This window comes from Vipera ursinii, assembly GCF_947247035.1.
Source record: "Vipera ursinii genome assembly, chromosome: 16".
Classification (NCBI taxonomy): domain Eukaryota; kingdom Metazoa; phylum Chordata; class Lepidosauria; order Squamata; family Viperidae; genus Vipera; species Vipera ursinii.
The window spans coordinates 3,566,158-3,591,632 of NC_139529.1; the positions used below are offsets into that span (position 1 = coordinate 3,566,158).

At 47.3% G+C, this 25,475-nt stretch overlaps 1 protein-coding gene across 4 annotated transcripts; it reads right to left on the minus strand.

Annotated features, from left to right (window-relative positions):
* Positions 1-1,269: 1,269 nt before the first annotated feature.
* CARD9 (caspase recruitment domain family member 9) lies at positions 1,270-23,499 on the minus strand. 4 transcript variants are annotated; one of them, XM_083374892.1, is made up of 12 exons: positions 23,400-23,499; positions 15,318-15,576; positions 13,497-13,634; positions 12,596-12,921; positions 10,916-11,095; positions 10,113-10,265; positions 8,748-8,873; positions 7,144-7,335; positions 5,921-5,962; positions 5,282-5,330; positions 3,525-3,600; positions 1,270-1,643 (listed from the first exon to the last, which is right to left on the minus strand). In XM_083374892.1, the coding sequence occupies exons 1-12, from the start codon at positions 23,448-23,450 to the stop codon at positions 1,547-1,549; spliced, it is 1,689 nt and encodes a 562-aa protein (XP_083231018.1). In that variant the 5' UTR covers positions 23,451-23,499; the 3' UTR covers positions 1,270-1,546. The 4 variants fall into 4 exon arrangements, with proteins under 4 accessions (XP_083231018.1, XP_083231019.1, XP_083231016.1 ...); XM_083374893.1 differs by having other exon boundaries at positions 1,270-1,729; XM_083374890.1 differs by lacking the exons at positions 1,270-1,643; positions 3,525-3,600 and having other exon boundaries at positions 4,848-5,330.
* Positions 23,500-25,475: the final 1,976 nt, after the last annotated feature.

The window sequence follows — 25,475 nt, forward strand, 5'->3', positions numbered from 1 at the left end:
GAGTCCCACCAGGCTCAAGGTTGACTCAGCCTTCCATCCTTCCGAGGTAGGTAAAATGAGGACCCAGATTGTTGGGGGCAATTAAGCTGACTTTGTAATAATGCCGCTTGGGTGTGTGTGTGTGAAAGCCCTAATAAGCAGGCATATACATAGAATGAAGGCTACTGCTAAGCTTGTAAGCCGCCCTGAGTCTTCAGAGAAGGGCGGGATATAAATGGAATTTTAAAAAAAATCAGAATGGGCAGCTTTATAGACATCAAAGAATCCACACATGAGAAAAGCCATATAAATGCCTGGAATGTGGAGAATCCTTCACAACAAGCAGAACTCTCAGAAGTCATCGAATTCACCTGGGAGAAAACCCCTAAAAATTTATGGATTGTGGAAAAAGTTTCAGTCAAAATAGATCTAAATAAAAATTATAAACTTTACACTGAGAAGAAAGTTTATAGATGCAGTGTGCTAACCCTAACCCACTCCCACTAATGAAGGTTAGGCTAGTCCAGGGGTCAGCAACCTTAAACACTCAAACAGCCACTTGGACCCATTTCCCAGAGAAAAGAAAAAACTCGAGCTGCAAAACTTCCCCGTGTGCGCATGCATGAGGGAGGAAGCTTGATTGAAGAGTTTAATTAAAAAGAAATAGATGTTGCTGTGCATGAGTTCTCTCCCTCCCTCCTTCTCTCTCCCTCTCTCCCTCCCTCCTTCTCTCTCCCTCTCCCCCTTCCCCTCTGTCCCTCTGTCTGATCTGCTCACCTGGCAAGCTGGCTTCATGCTGTTCTCCAACAAGATGACACACATTCTTATTCGGCTGGCTCTTCTGCGTTTGGCCTGCCAGTCCTCTTCCAATACTCAGTGTGAGTGTGAGTGTTTGTGTGTGTGTGTGTGTGTGTGAGAGAGAGAGCTGCTGTTTTTTGCTGCTTCCTGCTGAGACATAGCAAAGGCAGGAGCCCTGCTCAATAAGCTTGTCAGAGAACAGCGTCAGGCCACTCTCTTTTTTTACACAGACACACACACAAGGGAAGTCCAAGTGCGCCTCTCTGTCTCTGTCTCTCTCTGCAAATGGCAGAGGACGACTGGGAGTCACAGGAGAAGGCTGAAAGAGCCACATGCAGCTCCAGAGCTGCAGGTTGCCAACCTGTGTGCTAGACGGACAGTTGACATTGTCGATAAGCAACCAATCGCAAGTCGAGGACAAACAGGCAGCGTGACTCTGGGTGGCATGCCACACAAACGCATGAGGAATCGAAAGAAACAACAGCCAATATATAAGCAGAAAATATAGAATCTGTAATTGTGAAGTCTCCAGATGGGGAATGGGGTGGCTAAACCCAACAGCCCCTGAGTCTTCTTGGGCTGGAACCCAAACACTGGCAGCCTCATTTGGTCAGCCAGATAGGGATGTTAAATCGAGGTCTCAGCAAAATAACTCACTTATTTACCCCTCCCACTGCCTATGTTGCTTGCAAATGAGAAGAGGACAGGTTGGAGACCTGCAGAAGAGTCCTGTGAAGTCTCCACTTTTCCTTCCAGGTAGCAGACGAGGTCAGGAACCTTCGGTGTCGGTGTTGTCACTTCCTGAGGAATGTTCCCAGTAAGCTTCATGATAGCGGCTCTCTTGCACTCTCCGTAGAGCTCTCTTTCTGCAAGGCAGATTCCAAATGGGTTTAGAGCTGAGGTAGGCAACCTTGGCTCTTTTATGACTCGTGGACTTCAACTCCCAGAATTCCTGAGGGGAAAGGGAGAGGTTTCCAAGCTGAGACTTGCTAGCTCAGGAATTCTGGGAGTTGAAGTCCACGAGTCATAAAACAGCCAAGGTTGCCTACCCCTGGTTTAGAGGAAGGGACATAAATCCTTCCATCTGCCAGAGATCATCTAGCACTCATGGATGACCTCTGGCAGCTCTCGCCCATTTGTGGCCTTGACCTTAAGAGCAGGAGGCTGCTCGTGGGACTTCAGCTTCTCCAGTGAGTGGCCATTTAAATGATGCTCTGCCTTTCCTTCTCAAGCCAATCAGCATGGCGGCCCCTGCCCCTCTCCTGTCCTAAAAGGACCATGGATGTTTGGAGACCCTGGCTGCATCTTTGTCTCTTGGAGTGGTGTAGCGTGGGGGGTGCAGGGGGGGCCGGGCGCACCAGGCGCAACATCTGGGGGGGGCGCATTAGATGCATTTTACTTTAATTACATCAGTATTTTCATAACAAACAATACATGTGCTTAGGGGGTAAGGGTTTCTTTAACTAATCTAGTGGAAGAGACTCGAGTGCTAAAATCCACAGGTTAGGGGGCGCAAATTACTTGCCCCGGGTGCTGACAACCCACGCTACGCCACTGGTCTCTTGCAATCTGCCCTCACAAGACAAAACTCAGCATGCTTCTGAAATCAGGGAAAATGTTTGCAACCTGCTAAACTTCTCTAAGGAGCAGCAAAGAAAAGGCTGGTTGGGGTAATGTTTTCCATCTTAAGAATATTCCAACTTTTATGCTCTCACATGTTGCTAATTGTCAAGACTGACTTGCCCTTTCACCTAATATTCTTCACCCACAACTTGACCAGGAAAATGGAGGAGGTGGAATGGAATGCAAGGGTGGGGGGAATGGCATCTGAGCATCGTCGGTTTCCGTGAGACCATGCTCCAATCACTCCAACCGAAGGACACATTGAGTAGTTGGCCTAGCGTGGTTTTCTGGTTCCCATAACAAAATGAACAGAGGTTATAGGACATAATGGATTGGGAAAGGGAAAGGGAGGAATTAACTATGCTAGCTTTTGCGTGGGAAACCCAGAGCTGGTTTTGCTCTGTGCCAATGTAGTTTATTCAGTAAAGTTTATACTCTTAGTAAAATGAATGTCTTTCTGGATCTACCAACTGGACAAGTTGACCCTAATTTTCTAATTAGTACCCATGTTTCCCTGAAAATAAGACTGGGACTTATTATTTTTTGCCTCCAAAAGAGGCACCAGGTCTTATTTTCAGGGTAGGCCTTACCTCACGTCTGGCACCGACAGCCCCACCCAGCTGGTCCACTTCTTCTGGGGCCCAAGTTCTGCAGCTGCATTCGGGCCTGCATTTTACAGTCAAGCCTTTCCAGAAGGCCTAAGCAGCCGAGTACCGTGCTTGGTGCTCAGCTGCTGAGGTCTGGCAGAACCAAGCTATGGATCAAATCCATAGCTCGGTTCTCAGCTGTACAGACCTTCCGGAAAAGCCTGTGTCTGAAAAATGCAGGCCTGGCTGCAGAAGAGGCCTCAGAAGAAGTGGGCCAGCAAGGAGGGGCTTGGCTGCAAGGTAAGTGGGTGCTCCACACTCCCACCCCTACCTTGATTTTTAGGTGTGTGCCTCATCCCAAAATGGGCTTATTTTTGCGATAGGGCTTATATTAGGCCCACTCCCAAAAATCAAGATAGGGCTTATTGTTGGTGTAGGGTTAAGGTTAGGGTATTACTAATGTTTGTATAAAGTAGTAGTGATTTGAATTGTATAAGTGATGGGGCTTTTTCTACACCAGTGCCCGGGGAGATTTACCTCCGATAATGCTCAAAACTGTCCTTCATTCGCCGATGCCCTTTCTCTGGCAGGTCCCCATCCGCTAGGCCCCTTCCTGGAGGAGGAGAGCAGAAATGGGGTTCTGAGTAATACAAAGCTACAGAATTAGGAAGCTCTCAGCAGCTAAAGAGAAGCTGAAAACTGCAGCACCTTTGGGTGTGGAAAGGATGCTCAACGTTCGACTCTCACACTATTGTGAATTTTGAATTTCTGAAAGTAAGGAAGAGATAGGATAATAAAGTTTGCAGATTGGCCAGGAACACATACTAAGGGGCCTGCAGATACTCCCCTTGCTTATCAGTCTAGTTCAAAATGTTGGGGAGAGAACAGATACATACCGCAACACCAGACAAGATAATATTGTGGGATAAAGGAAATTGGAATGTGCTCCATGTGTCTGAACTGGCAGTTAGCCTATTTCTGGACATGGGTCTAGCTGAGTTCTGAAACATGGCTAAACCCATGCCCCAAACAAGCCTGGCTGACAATTCGCTGGTGTACAGTAGAGGAGAGATGTGAGATGAAACAGGCAGCAGTGGCTGATCATGAATGCCCTCCATTCTTCAAAAGAACTGCTAGTTGTGGGCGGTGAGTTGCTGGGCCAGTACAAATAATTCAGCAGTAAATATTTCGGCTTGAGAACACTGATGGGCAGATGCAGTGAAAAACTGGTCAGGAACCCACTGCATGCAACAAGCAGGACACCGTGAAATATATCAGCAGCCCCACTGACGATGGCATGTACTGGATCCTGTCAACAGCAACTAGAACCAACTGTGACCTTAAACTGCATGAGATGAAGACAAGGCCATGAAGATGGCAGGAAAACTCAGCTCCTGAGATGTCTCTACCCTGCTTGGTTTGTGATGGGCTGAGAGGTGGATGGAGAGAGAGACACACACATCATAGTTATCCTTCAGAGTTCATAACAGAATAACATACAATTAGAAGGGGCCTTGGAGGTCTTCTAGTCCAACTCCCTGCTCAAGCAGGAGACTCTATAGCAGACATGTCAAACACAAGTCCCGGGGGCCGGATCCGGCCCGCGAAGTGGTTTCATGCGGCCCGCGAAGCCATCCTGGAAACAGTGAGGGAACGGCCCCCACTGCCTTGGCCCCGGCCCAGAGACCCTCCTTCTGCCAGAGACCCTCAGATCTGTCCCACTCCTGCCCAGGCCCCCATAGGCACCCTTGACGCGAACAATGTAGAGCTGGCCACGCCCACCCAGGAGGCCATACACACTCTAGCCACGCCCACCCAGTAGGCCACACCCACCCTGGCCACACCCACCCGGCCTCTTGAGTGCAACTGCAATGCTGATGCGGCCCTCAATGAAATTGAGTTTGACACCCCTGCTCTATAGCATTCCAGACCAGTGACTGCCCAGTGAGGAAGATGAATGTTTCCATTCACACAAACTGGGGGTCCTGAATGGAGAAAAAGAGAAAGAAAGAAAAGAAGACATCTGCAGATTCATAAAGTGGTTTTTTTTTTTACTCACTCATCGACAAACAACATCCTTGATTTCTGGAACACATGAACATCAGAACATGGTAACTTTTCCTGATCGACTGGTAGGACTTCCAGGATCAAAATCCTCCCTGTTGTTGAATTGCAGAGTACGAGAAAGAAAGAAGGAAGGAAGGAAGAAGGAAGGAAGGAGCAACTGAGGGAGGGAGGGAGAGAGGGAAAAGAAAGAAAAGAAAAGAAAATTGCTAGCCACAGATGGAACATACTTGGTTTGGTGCTTTTCCCATCTTCGTCGGGATTTCCGTGGGGAGTCAGCTTTGGGCAAGAAGAGGAGAGAGGGGTGAAGAATGAGTACTTACTCTTATCTTTGAAGGAATATTACTTTCTTTTCTTGTTAAGGGAATGCAAAAAATGAAGTTTTGTATCACAATTCTAAAATAAAAATAACCTGCATTTTAAGGAGCTGTCAAGCCGCAGAACTAGAGTTTAACTTAAACCCATCCAACTAGTGCAGAAGAGATGGAAACTTTACTTCTCATCATTTAAAAAATATAGTGAATTCCTGATGTAACTCAATATTGCTAGATTTTTTTCTTCAGTTGCGATGCAATTGGCTGGTCCTTCTTCAACTTGGAGAATGCGCTAACTCAGCCCTTTTGCTAAATATATAATTGGTATTGGGCAAACCCACGAAAGACGAAGTTAGTAAAAAGGTGAGGTGTGGTGTGTAAATACAGTCTCTGCAACGTAAGCAAATAGGAATCACAACATTTCCAGTTTTCCTTCTCTCATGTGCCGCCCCCCCCCAGGTAATAGTAGCAGGGAATGAGGGTGTAAGAATCTAAAGCTTTATCCAAATGGGGGCAGGCATAGTAAAGACAGGGAAGCAGTTATTCATAACTCACCTCTTGAGAACTCCGGGATGAGTTTTCTTCAAGATCTGAAGTCTGAAACAACAAGAAGTTAATTGGCAAGATGTTAAAAACAGCTTAAGTGCTGAAAGACTTTGCCCAGGAAAAAAATATATATAATCGCTCTGATTGAGTCTTAGAACATAGAAAAATAGGTCTGGAAGGGACCTTGGAGGTCATCTAGTCCAACCTGCTCAAGCAAGAGACCTTATACCATTCCAGACAAATGGCTGTCCAGTCTCTTCCTTAAATCCTCCAGGGATGGCGCATCCACAACTTCTGAAGGCAAGGAGTTTTACTGACTAATCACATGGCTGCTTGGCTGATGCATCACTGTGGCCTTCAGTAACACCCAAGGTAGCAGAGAGTTTATTTATTTATTTTTTTATTTTAATTCCATTTATATCCCGCTCTTCTCCGAAGACTCAGGGCGGCTTACAAACTTAGCAGTAGCCTTCATTCTACGTATATGCCTGCTTATTAGGGCTTTCACACACACCCCAAGCGGCATTATTACAAAGTCAGCTTATTGCCCCCAACAATCTGGGTCCTCATTTTACCTACCTGGGAAGGATGGAAGGCTGAGTCAACCTTCAGCCTGGTGGGACGCGAACCTGCACTAATTGCAGGCAGCTGGTGTTACTTAAGGAGGCATTAGCCCACTGCTCCACCCAGGCTCAAGGAATTTAAAAGAAGAATACTGAAGGAATCCTCAGATAATCAGAGCTTGAGCAATAACTTCATTTATAGAGGAGGAGGAGGCAGGAGAGACCTAGAGGAGGAAGGCCGTATGCCTGACCAATCTTTTATTTATCATTATTTATTATAATACTACATATTTATTATGGACTGCCATCTATCAGAAATAGTGTAGGGTCTCCTGCTTGGGCTGGATGTTGGGACTAGATGACCTACAAAGTCCCTTCAAATTCCTATTCTATTGTTTTGTTTTGTTCCATCCCATTTCCATTTCTATTCTGTTATGTTCTATTCTGTTCTAATTCTGTTCCATATGTTCTGTTCTGTTCTATTCTGTTCCATGTATTCTGTTCCATTCCATTCCATTCCTCTGACTGACTCCCAGCAAAGTGTTTGGTAGCCTTTCCATAGCAGGAACCAGCAAGGGTCACATGTCATCTCTCGGGTCCCATCCCTCCCAACCGTCATAGCTGGTCAGGAATGAACATTCACCCAAAGCCCTTTCCCTTGCAACCTACCATGGCAGAGGGATTGTGGCACAGGCGTTTCAGCTGGGCTTCGGCACTCAGCAGCCGTCCCTTTTTCTGGAAGAGCTGAAGCTGCAGTTCGTCACAACGCTCCCCAAGTTCCCGGATCTCCTTCCGGTAGCTGTCTTTCTCCCTCAGGCCTTGGGAATACTGCTTCTGGCATTCCTCCTGGGTCAGAAGAGCCTGCAGCAACCCCATCAGGGCTCAGGCAAAGAGAGTTGCCAGCAAAGCCTACTGGCCTTTCCCCCCTCCCCATTTTCTAAGGTTATTTTTAAATCTCTTAAATTTTTAGGCAATTTACAATCTTGACTTCCATGGGCTCTCAGCTGGGACAGAACCCTAACTCAATGGGCACATTTCCAAGAGGGGGAACCCTCCATCTGTGGGCCCATCTACTGTAGGTCTTGGTAAGACATGCCAGGCTGAATGCCCCATCCAGGATAGGACGGGGGATGAAGGCAGCTTTGGTACACACTCATTTAGAGTGGGCACTGGCTGTCTCAAAATGGTGGGCGATCACATCACCAGCTGTCCAACAGTTCTGCTTGGAGGACACTGCAAACCACAGCATCCTGTTGTCCCTCATACACCCCACCCACCCACCCAGGTTCCATCTTGGGTTCTAGCAGGTTTTTGCCTTGGGGAGCAGGACCGCGATGCCTGTTTCCTGGAGAGCCTTCCTGACCCTTAGCCCTCCTTGCAATGAGCATGGGATTGGGCTAGCTCAGTGGCTCCCAGCCTTTTCTATACCCCACATCCCTGGAAGTCTTCTGATATATTCTTGCACCCCTTACAAAAGTTTGAAAAATGACAGATTATGCACATACACCCTAACTTTGAAAAGCCAAGTTTTCGACACCCCCTGGAATATTGTCTCGTACCCCCAGGGCAGGGGTAGACAACCTCGGTTCCTTTATGACTAATGGACTTCAAGTCCCAGAAGTCCATGAGTCATAAAAGAGCCGAGGTTGCCTACTCCTGTCCCAGGGGGTGTGAGTACCCCTGGCTGGGGACCTCTGGGCTAGATGGACGCTTACATCTCTTCTAGTTCTATGATTCTGCACATATACAACATATAGGTGGGATGAGCTTCCTCTCCCAGAATGATGCAGGTGGCAAACTTTTCCGTGGAGCCCTTTAGCTTCCTTCTGCTTTGAAACTACAGTGTCAGTAAATCAGCCACCAGTGGGCAGCCTTCACAATCCTTTCCACAGTAGAGCTCTGCAGTTTCAGTACCCATACGCAACCAACAGAGGGCAGACTTTCACATTTATCCCAGCATTTTCCCCAACCTTGGAAACTTTCAGGTGTGCATTTTAATTCCAAGAATTCTCAACAGTGGCCATGCAGGCGGGGGAATTCTAGGTAGCGAAGGTCACACGTTGAGAAAGTGTAAGGTTGGCCATTTCCCTTTCTCTCAAAAAGCCAAACCCATACTATTCTTTCATAGTGATTTCTATTCAGACTCACTGTTTTTGGAGGCTTGCTGGAAGAGAAGAAAACTGAGAAGATGATGAGGGTGATGCATTCTGGGAGTTGAAGTCCAGTCCATCGGGGGGGGGCACCGGGTTGGAGTAAAATAGAATGATCCTTACCTGATCTCTTTCAGCAGCCACCTCTTCCAGCTGCTTTAAAATAGCCTTGGTACGATTTTGGAAAATTTGATTATCATTTTGCAAGGACGTGCATCTGAGTTCCAGCAGCTCCTTCTCTCCTACAAGCTGTCAAAATAAATACAGTGTAAGTCAACAGGAGAATCTCTGGATAGTAGGCTGGCTTGGTCGCTCAACAGCGAGAAACTGGTGAAGCGGGCAGAGCAGCACCTGCCTTTTCTGCGTCGCATGAGAAAAGCACATCTTCTCGTATCCTTACCACTTTCTACAGGGGGACGATCGAGAGCATCCTGTCGTACAGCATCACAGTCTAGTTTGGAAGCATCCCTGCTTCAGACAGGAAGGCGGTGCAGAGAGTGGTGAGGATGGCCAAAAAGATCCATTGGCAGTTCCCTCCCTCCCATCCAGGACATAACCCAGAAGCGTTGCTTGAGCAGGGTCCGTAAGATTCTCTGGGACACTACTCATCCTCTTCACAACCTGTTTTCCTTGTTGCCTTCTGGGAGGAGGGGGCTTCGTGGTATCCGTAGCAGAACATCCAGATTCAGCCACAGTTTCATTCCATACATCATTAACCATGTGAACTCTCAAGCTTCTTCCTTCCGTTATATATTCAAGATGGACAGTATTTAATATTAGTTTGTTATGTATATGGAGGGGTGTGGGTCTATACATATGTTGTGTATAGTATGTTTATGTTGTGACTCAGGGCCAGCCTGTGGTTTCGGCAGCCGGCTCAGATGTGTCGGATGACTCAGATGAGGGGGAGGAGGACCGTGTGGGAGACGAACCGGCTGATGATGGCGTGGAGGCTTGGCAGAGTTCCCAGCCGGGGCCCTCTTCTCAGCTGCGTGAGCCCGATAGTGCGGAAGATGATGACCCACAGCTGGCCCTGTTCAAGGACGCCCGACGCAGGAGGCAGTCGAGCAGGACCAAACAGAGAAAGGCTGTGGGACTCCTCGGGAGGAGGCACAGGGAGGCCACGCCCTGATCTGTAAATAAAAGGAGTGTTTGGGGAGGGGCTGGTTGCTGAAAGCAACCCTTACGTTTGAGGATTCTAGTTTCAGCGTTTTGTTTCTTGTTTGAGTAAATAAATCTTGGCAGATGCTTCAGACGTTCTCCAGTCTCTACTGATTGAATAGGGGCTTGTCTTATTACAAGGCCGGTAGCGGGCTGGTTCAGAACAGTTTAGGTGTGTGTCATGTATGTATTTCACTTTGAGAGGGGCAACTAAATTTCATTTTTGACGTGTGCTGTTGTGCCCACAGTAAAAAAAAAATGACAATAAAGGTTAACATCAGTCAGAGCAGAGTTTCCTTAGCTAGATTTGCTGGCCCGGCTGCTTACTTTATCCCGCCCGTCTTCGGCTCTCTGGAGCGCTTGGCGTAAATCACAGGTGGTGTTCACCAGCTCCTGTTGCTCCTTCAATACCCGCCTCCACTCGGCCTCGAGAGCCTGGTGGGGCACCCCATCCTTCTCGGAGCTGCCTTTCTTGGTGACCTAGAAGAGAGAAAAGGGGCGAATTAGGCACCCTTCCATACCTCCCCCCATTGTGTCTTCCTCCTGCACTTGGGGAGATGCCTTATTGCCTAGGAGAGATGAGCTGGTGGGTGGATCAGGGATGGTGGAGCTTTGGGGCATGTCAAAAGTTCAGGAAATGCATAATTTCAATCTGCAGGTGTCAGAATCCATTTATATTTCATTTCTAACTGTGTAAATCTAAATCTCACCCCTTACTGGATTCTGCCATTTCCAAGGAGGAGAAGAGAAGGCAGGGCTGTTAAGAACCATCTCTATCCCTTAGATGCAAGATTTGTTTATTCATCCTGCCTGGAGGCCATCACAAAAGACTAGGGAAGAAACCCTTTGAGCTAAGAAGAACAAAGGAAGAGGGAGAGGGGGGAAACTCTGATTTGTATCTCCGATGGGAATGTGAAGGGGAGGAAGTAATAATGTTGCAAATGATACTGGGGCTCTCTTTTCCCATGAGGGGTTTTGACACCTGAAACTTGACTGATCGGTACTGACTAAATGGACTGAGAGGAGGTTTTTTTTACTCGGGGACACTTTAAAAGTATCGTCCTGCGAGACAGTTTCCAAGGCGGCACCATGTTCCACCAACGGTTCCCCCTTCCTGACCCAACAGAGACCTGCAGGGTGCTCTCCAGCTCCTTGTTCTTGGCCAACAGTAGGTCCTTCTCCCGCTGGATTTCCCACACGGCCTCGTGGCTGGGCCGCTGCTCCATGGCTCGCTTGAGGTTCAGTGTGTGCTTCCGCTCCAGGCTGCAGTGATCTTCAGCCTTGACCAGGCTGTGCCGCAGGCAGTCGATCTTGTGGGGCAAGAAGGGGAGGAGATGCCCAAAAGGAAGAAAAATGGGGTAAGAGAGGTCAGTTCCTGCATGCGGACTCCTGTGGACTCCAACACAGCCCTGGGTGGTGGGCTTCCCAAGATAGAGAAGAGCAACAAAGAAAATCAGGGAACTGGAGGCTAAAACATACAGGGAACGGTTGCTGGAACTGGGTATGTCTAGTTTAATGAAGAGAAGGACGAGGGGTGACATGATAGCAGTCTTCCAGTATTTGAGGGGCTGCCCCAAAGAAGAGGGAGTCAAGCTGTTCTCCAAAGTGCCTCAAGGCAGGACAAGAAGCAACGGATGGAAACTAGTCAAGGAGAGAAGCAACCTAGAACTAAGGAGAAACTTCCTGACCGTGAGGACAATTAACCAGTGGAAGAACCTTCCTCCAGAAGCGGTGAATGCCCTAACACTGGAAAGTTTTTAAGAAGAGACTGGACAGCCATTTGTCCGAAGTGGTGGAGGGTTTCCTGCCTGAGCAGGGGGTTGGACTAGATGACCTCCAAGGTCCCTTCCAACTTTATTATTATTATTATTATTACAAAATAATTTTAAAAATATTTTAATTTTTGTCATACACATTTCATTTTGTCCCTCCGTTGGCATCCTCTCTTTAATGATTCTATTCCATTATTTTAATCAATCAGAATAAAACTGGAAGGGACCTTGGAGGTCATCTAGTCCAACCCCCTGCTCAAGCTGGAGACTATACCATTTCAGAGAAATGGCTGTCCAGTCTTTTCTTAAAAACCTCCAGTGATGCAGCAGCCACAACATCTGGAGGCAACTTCTGTTCCACTGGTTAATTGTCTTCACTGTTAGGAAGTTTCTCCTTAATTCCAGGTTGTTTCTCTTCTTGAGTAGTTTCCATCCGTTGTTTCTTGTCCCGCCTTCAGGTCCTTTGGGAAATATGTTGAACCTCCCCTCTCCTCCTTGTGGTGGCCCCTCAGATACTGGAATGCTGCTATCATGTCCCCACTAGTCCTTCTTTTCTCTAGACTGGCCATACCCAAATCCTGCAGCCGTTTTTCGTATGTTTTCATCTCTAGACCTTTAATCATCTTAATTCATAATTTCTTTTTTTTTCTTTTTAATTATTTGATATTAGTGTAACTCTTGTCTCGCAGCCCATTGTCCCGTGGCGAGTTGGCTGCAATGAGTTGGCCATAGCAATTTGGTTGTGGCGTCTTGGCCACAGTGAGTTGTCGTAGACCCTCCAAGATAATAGGGTAAGCCACAAAGGGCACATCAGCATGAAAATAACCAAATGCGTGGAAATGTGGGACCGGGTTTCAAATTGGCCTGGCTACATTAGTGTAAGCTAATGGTATCTTCATAGCAGAGTTGGCATGGGAATTCAGGCATTCCCAGCTTAAGTCCTCATCAGTTCTGACATGCCCCCCTCACTCACCAGCCCTGGCCTGCTCTGCTTCCTCTTGCCCAAGAGAAGCAAGGAGTGGCAACAAAGCCCCTTACCTCCAGCTGCAGGTCCCGGTTCTTCATCAGGGCCACGTTCTTCTCCTCGCTCTGCTTGGCATATTTCATGGCCATCTTGTAGTTCTCCTCTCGGCACAGTATCAGCTCCTTGCTGAGGGCATCCCTCTCCTCCTTCACCTTGTGTGCCCGCTCCTGGTATTTGCGTAGGACACTGTCCCTCACCCTCATCTCCTTGATGGTGTCCTCCTTGGTGCTGAGGGCCACGTTCAGCTCCTGGACCTTCTGCCTCTCTTCCCGGATGGCCGCCTGCAGCTTTGAGACCTCACTCATCAGCAGCTCCGTCAGGCCAGACTCTCCTGCCGTGTCTGCAGAGCAGAGGAACCCAGGTGGGTCAGAGCAAGATGGGGATCCGGAGAGCACCGCAGGGGTATACTAGATGTCAATGCTGCTAACATTGGATGTTCTTGCTTGGCAACATACGGAGACAGACATAGCCTTCCTTTCACTCGTATATTACTTTTAGAGCTAGAATTAGTGGACGCTGGGGGGAGTAGGGAGACTGTATTTCAAGGCTGTTTGTAATAAGAGAAGATTAGAATTTGGTGGGTTGTTAAACAGGAGGGAAAGTTTGCATTTTAAACTAATGGGAGAATGTGATTTATGACATTTAAATTAAGGGAGGGAATTGTGTTTGATACAATGTGTTCAGGGGAGGAGAATTCCAATACGTACGTGCCGAAGCTATGCAACTATAATAAAAGATTCTTTAAGGTTAAACAATGCCTTGAAGTTCTTTGAAGTACTGCGTTTGCTGGAACCATGACACCAAGTTTCGGTAGCTCAGACACCTCAGTTGCTGAACTCTTCACTTCAGTCAACCAAAGATGGACTTAGGATGTCACCGGAAGAGCTCAGGAGAGCTACCAGAGCAAAATATTACCTATTATCATGGAGAAGACCCGGGTGGGGTCGTTGCCTGTTATTTTCTTGTAGAGATGTGGGTAGTACAACTCCAGACTCTCCAGGAAAGCCACAAACCCCTTTTTACCCGTCCTCTGGAGCAGATCTAGGAGCAGCCCTGCAGAGACGAACAGAACACAACCACTTTCAAATCTCGACTTCTGGACTGGTTCGATGGTTGAATTCAGTTCCTGTCCAAAGTAATTTCTTATCTTCAGGATTGGTCTCTCTCTTTAAATGCCCAAAGATAACAAAGAAGTTCCAGATGGGGCCCTTGAAGCCCAGTTAAAATGCTGCGCTCAATTCTCAAGAAAAACAGATGCACTGATTTCTCCATAGCTTCATAGCAGATAAATGTGTCCATATGGAGTCTATCAGGTACAAAATAAGACTTTATCTTGGGTCCATTTCTACTAAAGTGTGAAATTCACCAGCTATTACTTTCTACCTACCTGACCTTTGGGGTAAAAAACCCCCACTCATAATAGCTTTGCATTTATAAATTATGAAATGCAAAATTCACAATTATCAGGGTAAAGCAGGAGTGGAGTCAAGAGTTTTACAACCTCTGAAACCCCCAATTTTAGTGATGGGTGTTACCGTGTTTCCCCCAAAATAAGACCTAACCGGAAAATAAGTGTGATTTTTTTCCCCCAGAATGTTTGTAAGGTAAACCCTATCCCCAAAATAAACCCCACTTAAGATCGTCAGCCAGACGGGTGCATTTAGTACCATATTTTCCCCAAAATAAGACCTAACAGGAAAATAAGCCTTAACGTGTCTTTTGGAGCAAAAACCCAGTCTTATTTTGGGGAAAACGTGGTCATAGAGATAAGCCTCAAAGCCGTCACTCTGAAGTGGTGATTTTAATGCAAAGCCGAAAACACCTCCTAACGTTGGCTTGACTTGTTTTCATACGCTCTGCTTTATACATGTTTATATATTCTTCCACAGATTCTAAGAAAAGAGTCTTCTCATAGAATCACGCTATTCTTGAGGAAGTGTTCTGTACCAGCCTGCTACCGGCCCTGCAGAAAAGGCAACCCCTTTATAAACGGCAAGAGGCTGGAATGACGTCTGCCAAATTTATTACTACAAAAAACAAACAAGACACGTACCAAGATACAGGAGCTTTGAAACACTATCTGAGCGGTTGCTTTCAGCAAACCAGCCCTCCCCAAACATTCCCTTTATAAAGAGTTCAGGGCGTGGCCTCTCTCTGCCTCCTTCCAAGAAGCCCCACAGCCTTCCTCTGTTAACTCCTACTTGACTGCCTCCTGCGTCGGGCGTCCTTGAACAGGGCCAGCTGTGGGTCATCTTCATCCACACTGTCAGGCTCACACAGCTGGGTCTCCATGGTGACCAAGTGGGAGAGGCCTGCCTGAGGGCTATCATCAGCAAGATCTTCAACCCCCTCAGCAAGGTCTTCAACACCCCCCTCCTCCTCTGATTCGTCCGACCCAACTGCCGAACCCACAGGCTGACCCTGAATCACAACAGGAAGGCCGGAAGAAAGCTTCCCAGCTGGGCCAGAGGTTTCAGCCAAGGGGGTCACGGTCAAGCTCAATTTTAAGGGGGAGAGTTTGGGAAAGGATGGAATGGAAAAGGGGCAGAAGAATTCCCGGTCTCTGTCAGGTTGTCTCCATGAAGGGAGAAGAATGGAAAGTCAGATAAGGTTGCCTCCTCCTTTCACTTCTGATTCTTAAAAAGGGTGCAAGCTAAACTCCATCCTGGAAGCTCCTTGTTTGATAGTTTGTGCAAACTCAAAGATTTCTTTCCAAGCCAGATGATCAGTGGCTACCTGTTTTCCTTTTCCGGAGGACCAGGCTGGGATCATTTAGGACCTGCTCCTCGTCATCATGGTTGATGATCCGGCACTGCCGAAGGTAAGGCGTTATTCTGGAAGGGTCGATCACCGAAATCAACTTCACACGGAAGCTTTCCAAGTTGTTCCAACAAGTTTCACCATCCTCGTCCTCTGGATCCGAAGTAGTGGAGACAGAAAGGCCCAGCCTACACTCAGGATCTTCTCGGGAAATGCAGGAGGGAGGTGTCTCCAACTGGAAAGCAAACGGGATGTTAGTAGAATTATAGCTACTTCCTTCCTTCCTTCCTTCCTTCCTTCCTTCCTTCCTTCCTTCCTCCCATTCTCATTTCCTTCCTTTCCTCCCTCTTTCCCTCCCTCTCATTTCCTTCCTTCCTTCCCTCCCTCCCAACTCCTTCTTTCCCCAAGTTGCCTCTGACATCATTACATCTCTCTCTCTCCTTCTCTCTCTCCTTCTCTCTCTCCTCTCTTTCTCTCTCCTCTTCTCTCTCTCTCTCTCTCTCTCTCTCTCTCTCTCTCTCTCTCTCTCTCTCGTGTATCCAGTGTATGTTAGGACATCAGCTCTACTTCCTGTGAATAACACATATTTGGTTTGCAATAATCTAGTCTCTGGATTGCAGAGCTCTAATATTATAAATAGAATAGACAAAAAACCTGCCCTAGGTGATTGGTTTTGTTCTTGGCATTAGCACAGGTGTAACTAAAATCGGGTAATTGATTTCTCAGATTTATATATATGGCCGTCTGGCCCTCAGCAGCATTCAACATTCAGATGAAACTAATATAAAAGCGATGATTGTAAACACTCTCATTGCAAAAAAAAATTAGACACTTGCTATTCAAATTTAAAAACATTAAAACGTTAAAATATGTTGACCACAAATGCAGAGAGGCGTGTAGTATCCATACATCTTCGACAATAAGGGAGCCACCTTACATTGTCATCGGTTCTCCAGGACCCCCAAGTTGGGGGACATAACCAGGTCTTGAGGGGCTTTGTGAACTTTAACCCGGATGGAGTTGCCTTCTGGGCGGGAATGTTCCATTAGGGGGGGTACTTGGCAGAGGAGGCCCCCCCTTCTGGGACCCATCAAACGTAGGCATCTCACAGATGGAACTTGTAGTATTCTCTCTCTGCCTGATCTATTGGGATAAGATGAGGTGGTTCTGGGCCACGAAAGGCTGTAGAGGTTAAACCTTGACTAGGACCCAGAAACAGGTTGGCAGCTTGGGGGGGCAGAGATGTGGCATAGGCTGTTCTGGGGGGCAGACATAACTGTCTGCGCTGCTGCCTTCTTCGCCACTGCAGCTTCCCTCGGATTTTTTTCCAGGACAGCTGTAAAGCCCGCAAATCAGGAAAACCCAGCGGTCCAAAAGAACCTAAGGATTTATTGCATGCTTAAGCTCTCTGCGAGAATCTGAATTACAAAGCAAATTGGTGGTAAATAAGAGTCAGTGGAAATAAGGTGGGCTGGACTTAGATATCTTGCAGGGGAGAAGGGAGTCCAGACTGATAAAGCCTTAGTAAGGGCACACCTGGAACCATGCATCCAGTTTTGGTCAGCACATTACAAGAGACTTTGGCAAAAGTGCAGAGAAGAGCAACTGAGATGATCCAAGGCCTGGAGACAGAAACGTATGAAGAACGGTTGCAGGAATTGAGTATGGCTAGTCAAGTGAATTGCAATGTATGGCAGTGAAAGTTGGACCATAAGAAAGGCTGAGCGCCAAAGAATTGAAGCCTTTGAACTATGGTGCTGGAGAAGACTCCTGCGAGTTCCTTGGACTGCAAGGCGATCAAACCGGTCAGTCCTAGAGGAGATCAACCCTGACTGCTCTTTAGAAGGCCAGATCCTGAAGTTGAAACTCAAATACTTGGGCCACCTAATGAGAAGGAAGGACTCACTGGAGAAGAGCCCAATGCTGGGAAAGATTGAGGGCAATAGAAGAAGGGGACGACAGAGAATGAGGTGGCTGGATGGAGTCATTGAAGCAGTAGGCGTGAGTTTAGATGGACTCCAAAAGATGGTAGAGGACAGGAAGGCCTGGAGGAACATTGTCCATAGGGTCGCGATGGGTCGGACACGACTTCGCAACTAACAACAACAACAAGTCGAGTGAAAAGGAGGACTAGAGCTGGGGCAACATGGTAGTAGTGTTCCAATATTTGAGGGGCTGCCACAAAGAAGGGGGGAGGGTTAATTTATTCTCCAAAGCACCAGAGGGCAGGACAAGAAGCAACGGATGGAAACTAATCCAGGAGAGAAGCAACCTGGAATTAAGGAGAAACTTCCTGACAGTGAGGACAATTAACCAGTGGAACTCCTTGCCTTCAGAAGTTATGGGTGCTCCATCACTGGAGTTTTTTAAGAAGAGCCTGGACAGCCACTTGTCTGAAATGATACAGGGTCTCCTGCTTGAGCAGGGGTTGGACTAGGTGACCTCCAAGGTCCCTTCCAGCTCTATTCTGATGGATTGATTGATTGAAGACCCACTGGACTCCTCCCTCAGGCACAGCCTGATCATCTCCTACAGCAGCACCAGGTAGAACGCATTGCAGTAGTCCAGTCTGGGAGTGGCTAGATGTTCCCAATTTAGGAACAGGCGCAACTGGCGCATAACCTGAAGATGGGCTAAGGCCCTCCTAGCCACTTGCTCTTTGATCAGAGGTTAGATGAATCTCCCAACAGAGGGAATGGAAAGTGGGTGTAAAGGAAACTTTCCACAGCCTGACAAAAGTCTGACACCCATTTTTTAGGCTGAGTCACTGGGAAGAGGAAGGGAAAGGGACTCATCATCCTGTCTTTGGAGGGCCCCTTTTCTCCCCTGTTGTTTCTCTGACTCATTGACTCCATGAGTAACTGGCATTAAAACTGGTCAGCCGAGAAAGCGATTCCTCTGTGTCTCACAGATGTTGGTCCGTAAATCCCACTTTCCTTCTGAAGAAAGTCTCTCCATCCCTTTCTCAGATGCTGCAATCCTCTCAAGTAATACCTGGATTTTGGGCTGCGTTCCACCACACCTGTGACATAGGTCAGGGCTTTTCAACCTTTTCACCCATTGTGCCACTTTTAGGATAGGGCAACATCCGAGTACCACCAGTTGCCTAGCAAAGTGTCAAAAACTTGATGTCCAAAAAAAAAAAACCAAAAAAAAGGGAAAAAGTGATGAAGTACAGGTAGTCCTCGACTTACAACAGTTCGCTTAGCGGCTGTTCAAAGTTACAATGGCACTGAAAAGAGTGCCCCCCCAAGCCACAGCCGAGCAAGACACCTGCCTGCCCGCCCGGCGGTGCTCTTCCTCCTGTGCGAGGTTTTCATTGTTGTGAGCATTTCTGTTGAGGATTGGCAGCGGGGGTGTGGTGGGGGGGTGTTTGGATTTTATTCCCCGTCAGCTGGGTGGTTGCAGCAGGTTTTGGTCACCACATGACTCTGGGACACTGTGACTGTATCAGTTGCCAAGCATCTGAATGTAAATCACAAGACCCTGGAGATGCTGCAACAGTCCAGCTGATCGGTGCTTCTTCTGGGCTCAGCAGAAGCGCCAGAATCAGCGCTGAGCTCCAGCTGGAGCCTGGCGCTTCTGCTGAGCCCTGACAGCCCTGCAGCTCCAGCCGTCTCTCGCTCAGGCTTGTGCAGTGCTGCCACCGGTTCAGCTCATTCCCCTCCCCAGCTACCACTTCTCTAGGATGGTCACGTACCTCCTGCCGGGTGCCAGCGTACCCGTACCACTGGTTGACATAGGTCACCCGCTGAGGTTTGGGATGGGGCGCCCATACAATACGCCGCTTCCTTTAATAATTGAGGGCTAGGGAATATATCTAGTGAAATAACACAGGAGCTTGGGGGCGTTATCAGATTAAACTGTGTCAGTGGAATTAAGCAAAGAGAAAACGTGGCACTGATGTGGTTACCTAGTTGGGTAATGAAACGTCTGCAAGAAAAGAACCAAGGTCAGCAAGCAATGAGGAATCCAGAAGGGGGAAAAAATCAACAACATTTAAAAATAATGTTTAAAGGGAAGGGTGACCTTGCTGCTTGTTTCCTGGTATTTTGGGCAGCTCAGACTCCAAGCACTTATCTGGACAATTCCCTGCCATTTGTGGGCAAAATTTGATTTTTTTTTTCCCCTGGCCACCTTCTTCCTAGGGCTGAGATGGGGTGGAGGGGCCTGGTGCAACCTCCCTGCAGTGGCTGTTTGCTTCCTTTGGCTTCAGCCAGCTGGGGGGGGGGGAATAAAGAGCATTTGCTGGTTTTAAGCTCCTTTCAAACTGCACTTAAAGTCTTTCCTCACATTTAAGGCTAGGAGCTGATTCACAAGAGAGGCTGAGGTGCCAGTGGTTCAACATCTGAATTTCTGCATTTCATGAACACTGTTGCAAAATATATTTGTTCAAAACAGGGGGAAAAAGCTCTGTTTTCTTGAAATGTTCTTATTCCGTTGCTCAATATCCTATTTGGCCTTCACGGAAATGAGGCCCTGAGGTCATTCTGAAAAAGTAATTGAGAAACAAGCAAACGAAGAAGTAGACTCTCTTTTCAGAGGACCATCAAACGCTTGGAGGGCTGGACTGTCTCCAGTGGTAGGAAAGGATGTAACCCTGGGAAACATTTGGGGAGGGGGCAGAGGACTAGCCTGAGATGGGTGTGAGACACAAAAATAGACACAAATTGAAATCCACTCTCAGTTGCAAATAGAAAAGAAGTTTATCAGACTTCACAACAAAGTATAAAAAGGAATGGTTTGCAAAGTGTGGTGGATTCAGGAAGGCAAACAATGCAATGTAGCCAAGCACTGAACCACACCCCAAATTCCAAATTCACATATTATTATACATCCTATCGCGACGCCCCATTCCCTCCCCCTTGGCCCCATTGGCTTAGGCTTTGGAGGTTACAATCTATCAGAAGCGGCTAAACAGAATACATTATCTCTGCCCCTGTTTGCTTAAAGGTAAAGGTAAAGGTTCCCCCGCACATGCGTGCTAGTCGTTTCCAACTCTAGGGGCCGGTGCTCATCTCCGTTTCAAAGCCGAAGAGCCAGCGCTTGTCCGAGGACGTCTCCGTGGTCATGTGGCCGGCATGACTAGACGCCAAAGGCGCACGGAACGCTGTTACCTTCCCACCAGAGTGGTCCCTATTTTTCTACTTGCATTTTTACGTGCTTTCGAACTGCTAGGTTGGCAGAAGCTGGGACGAGTAACAGGCGCTCACTCTGCTACGCGGCACTCGGGATTCGACCCGCCAAACTTCCGACCTTCTGATTGACAAGCTCAGTGTCCTAACCCACTGAGCCACTGAGCCACCGCGTCCCTCCTGCTTGCTTACATTATACTAATAAGATGCCTCTCCTACTATCCTGTTTACTCATACCATATATGTACATGCTTATCAATTCTAGAGGAGAGATGTCTCCCATCTTCTACACCTGCCAGGGGTACCAGGCACCAGAAGGTACTTAAAAACAATTCCTAGATGGTGACTCGCACTGGGCCCCATGGTAACTCCTGTTCTCCCCCTCCCTCTACTCAAGGCATGCATTTTTCCCCATATACTCAAAGCATCTACTCAGGCAACTGATTATAAAATGATTGTTATAAAATATAAAATATGATTACATGATAATACTAAAAGCACATATATTTTTCTTTTTAAATTTCCTCATTACTTCCAGTTATTTTCCACATGGGGGACCAGGATGGGTGCATTATAATGTAAGGCTGAGAGGCAGAGAATCAGCCACTCTCAGAATACAAGAACTTAAAAGGTGGCCCAAGGAAGTGGAACCACAGAAGATGCGGGACAGAGAAGAGATGTATCACCATTAGCAGCTTATTTGCTTCTAGGCAGGGCAGGAGTCAGAAGTCAACAGAGCAATGTGACAAGCAACCGCAAGGATGGTGGCGGAGCGGCCTGTGGCAAGCGGGGTTCAATCCTGCCTGTTCTAGTTATTTAGTGAATTATTTAAGTTATTTAATTATTTAGTCCAGCAAAGAGAAGGACCAGGGGAGACACGAGAGCAGTCTTCCAGTATTTCAGGGGCTGCCACAGAGAGAAGGGGGGACAACCTATTCTCCAAAGCACCTGAAGGCCAGACAAGGAACAATGGATGGAAACTGATCAAGGAGAGATTCAACCTGGAAATAAGGAGGAATTTCCTGACAGTGAGACCACTCAACCAATGGAACAGATTGCCTCCAGATATTATTGGTGCTTCATCACTGGAGGCTTTCAAGAAGAGACTGGACAGCCATCTGTCAGAAAGGGTGCATGTAGGGTCTCCTGCTTGGGTGGGTCGGTGGGGGTTGGACTAGATAACCCACAAGGTCCCTTCGAACTCTGTTATTCTGTTAATTATTTATTTGATTGGATGTGTTACCTGTCAGAATCAAACGCTGCTCAGTGACTCAACAAGACCGCCCAAGATTAGAAAACGTTCTTCAGGTCATGTTACTCCTTTAAAAGCGGAGTTTGGAAAACAGACACGGATCAACATTGGTTAGCAATCATAAAAAAATTTTTTAAAAAGCAACCAATTTAAAAAGGAAGGCTGCGATCACAACCCAAATGCTTTTCAAAACCACTCCGTTCCGACTTGGATAAAAGGCTAATTTTATTTTTTTTAATTTATTTTAATCCCATTTATATCCCGCCCTTCTCCGAAGACTCAGGGCGGAAGCGCCAGTGTGGCTTCATGACTTTTAGCAGGAGAATGCAAGTTCTCTTGGACTTTCCTGCTTAAACAGTTGGATTCTGCTGGTCCCTCCCAATTCTCTTCACAGACAACCAGTGGCTTCTCGCTGGGGTGTCTCCATAGCTCCAGCACCTTCCATCTCCTGGTGTCTAGCTGATCTTCTTAGGCCAGGGGTAGGCAACCTTGGGTGTTTTATGACTCGTGGACTTCAACTCCCAGAATTCCTGAGCTATGGCTGGCTCAGGAATTCTGGGAGTTGAAGTCCACGAGTCATAAAACACCCAAGGTTGCCTGCCCCTGTCTTAGGCCTTGCTTCATTGACCGAGCAGGACCTTATTTCGTTTGCATGAGATTTCCTGTCTGTTGAGAACACCACCACCACCCCACCTCCAACAAGAAGACATTCCAAATTCCCCCCTCCCCCAATGCTTTGCATTCTTTGCTTCCAGCTGAGGATTTCAGCTTTATAATGATAATAGTAAAGTTGGAAGGGACCTCAGAGGTCATCTAGTCCAACCCCCTCCTCAGGCAGGAAACCCTATCCCATTTCAGACAACTGGCTGTCCAGTCTCTTCTTAAAACTTCCAGTGTTGAAACATTCACAGCTTCTGGAGGCAGGTTGTTCCACTGGTTAATTGTTCTAACTGTCAGGAAGTTTCTCCTTAGTTCTAGGTTGCTTCTCTCCTTGACTAGTTTCCATCCGTTGCTTCTTGTCCTGCCTTCAGGTGCTTTGGAGAATAGCTTGACTCCCTCTTCTTTGGGGCAGCTCCTCAGATACTGGAAGACTGCTATCCTGTCACCCCTCGTCCTTCTCTTCATTAAACTAGACATGCCCAATTCCAGCAACCGTTCCTTATATGTTTTAGCCTCCAGTCACCTAATCAGCTTTGTTGCTCTTCTCTGTACTCTTTCCAGAGTCTCAACATCTTTTTTACATTGTGGTGACCAAAACTGGATGCTGTATTCCAAGTGTGGCCTTACCAATTATTATTAATGATTAGATTATTAATTATTATGAGATTAGCTCCAGAGTTTCCAGGGGCAGGACAGAGGAGAAAGGCATATCCAGCACAGTTGATGAAATGGCTTATCCACCTCTCTGGGAAGGATTCTGACGTGGCAGATTCAGGCACAATAACTGAACTGCCAACCCACCGATGCTCCCCGTTTTAAGAGCTGTTCCAGCCAGAAAGATTTCCACCTTCCCCAGAAACCTAAAGATGTAATCCATTCCTACTTCAGTGGCCCAACTGATCCTGATTCGGCATCCATGTCAGCAGGGGTGCTCTCCTCCCGCCCCACCCCTCCCAATCTCAACATCCCAGGAAACGTTCCTTCTTTACCCAGGAAACCAGTTCCACCAACCTGCTCCGGAGTTTCCAAGCAACGGCCTGGCTGGCCTGACCCGGGTTCCATATTCACGGCTCCGGTGCCTCCCGAGCTGCCCGATCGAAGGAAGCAGCTGGTTCTCCATGAGGCATCAGGCAAGAACAGGAAGGGGCCCCAACTCCCACCCGTTGAAAGTGAGAGAGAGAGAAGAGGAAGTGCAAGGACGGATGAAGCTTCTTGATTAAGAAGCGAAAATTCTTCCTCAAGGAAAGGAAAAAAACGGTCTGGTTGCTTTTTAAAACAAAGACAAAAAACAAAACACCTTTGAGGCAACCATGACGTGGATGACTGACAATCTCCATAGACACGCAAGGATTGAGGATTTGAGAAGAAAGCCTTCCATGATGCACAGCCAACTGTCGGTGGGGTGGATGGGTCCTTGGATACTTTCTGAGATGGGTTCAAAGGCTGCCAGTTCCCCTCCATGGAGAGCCTCTCCAAGGCACCACTGTAATCATCATAACCCATGGCCCAGCCATCCTCCCCCCAGTACTGGCTGAGAGCATCCGAGGGAAGAGAAGGTCGAGGGGGGACAGGAGAGCAGCGTTCCAGTATCTCAGGGGCTGCCCCAAAGAAGAGGGAGTCAAGCTCTTCTCCAAAGCCCCTGAAGGCAGGACAAGAAGAAACAGATGGAAACTCATCAAGGACAGAAGCAACCTAGAACTAAGGAGAAACTGTTAGAGCAATTAACCAGTGGAACAACCTGCCTCCAGAAGCAGTGAATGCTCCAACACAACACTGGAAGTCTTTAAGAAGAGGCTGGACAGTCATTTGTCTAAAATGGGATAGGGTTTCTTGCCTGAGCAGTGGGTTGGACTAGATGACTTCCATGGTCCCTTCCTTCCATCATCATCATTGATCATCGCAGTCAGCCAGATGTTCAGACTGGATTTGTCATTTTTGTCTACCTATCGAGTCCTTATCAAGTACCTGGGATAGGCAGATGCGGATGTTTGATGGTATTACAGATCTCGTCGCAGGATTAAGGTACTATTTGGTCATCCTTGTTAACCTTTTCTGGTGCTCTTCCTTTGGTTTAAACCCTGCAGCACAAAGTTCAGTATTCAAGATGTGGTTTGACTAAAGTAGAATGTAGTAGAACTATGGCTTCTTGCAAACTGGCTAATATACAGTAATTCATTCTCTCTCTCTCTCTCTCTCTCTCTCTCTCTCTATCTCTCTTTCTCTTTTTTTTTACCTAAACTGATGTATCACATCTCAAGAGCAAGTTTGGTCTAGAAGTGAAGGCCTCCAGCTAGAAGCAAGGAGGTGGAGAGTTCAAGTCCTACCTTAGGCATGAAAGACAGCTGAGTGACTTTTTTTCAATCTTCTAAGGCACTAGGTCTACTTTTTCAAATGCCTTACTGAAGTCCAAGTAAATTATATCCACAGCATTTTGCTGGTCCAATAATTTAGTCACTTTGTCAAAGAATACTGGCAAGAGATGGGTTTTATCCTGCCTGGACAGGGAAGGATATCTTCAGTTGGTCAGTTGGTGTGTTGCTATGTTCCTCAGGAGAGCTTTAAAGGGGTTGAAAGCGGAGAGTGTAGTAAAACAGCCAAGTTGAGAAACGGGCAAGGAAATACAAGCGGCAGACTAGTAAACAGGGTCAGCCACAGAGTAAGGTGCCTCTATCCCAATGCACAAAGTATGGGAAGAAAATAAGAGCTAACTGAATATATTGATTTGAGTCAATGTTTCAGTTCCTTTTAAACCCTCAAATCTGGATTTTGATTTGCTTTATAGAGTCTAGATGCTGTGGAAAGTGAGAGGAAAGACCTCGGCAGTGACCACTGACTATCAGCAGGGGACTACTTTACCCACTCTGGGTGTAGCTGATGATGACAACTTGGCCAGGATTTACATCTGGCTTGGAAACTGTTGACAGCCAAGAACCTGCAAAGATGGTGCCTGTCTTAATGACGACCATGGTTATCTCTTCCCACGGTTCATTCTCTTCCTGGATCTTTACCAGCTGGTGAGCAGCAACCTGGCCATTTTTCTCAAGCAGCGGCTCTTCTGGAGCCGAGAGGCAGACATTTCCTGCAGGA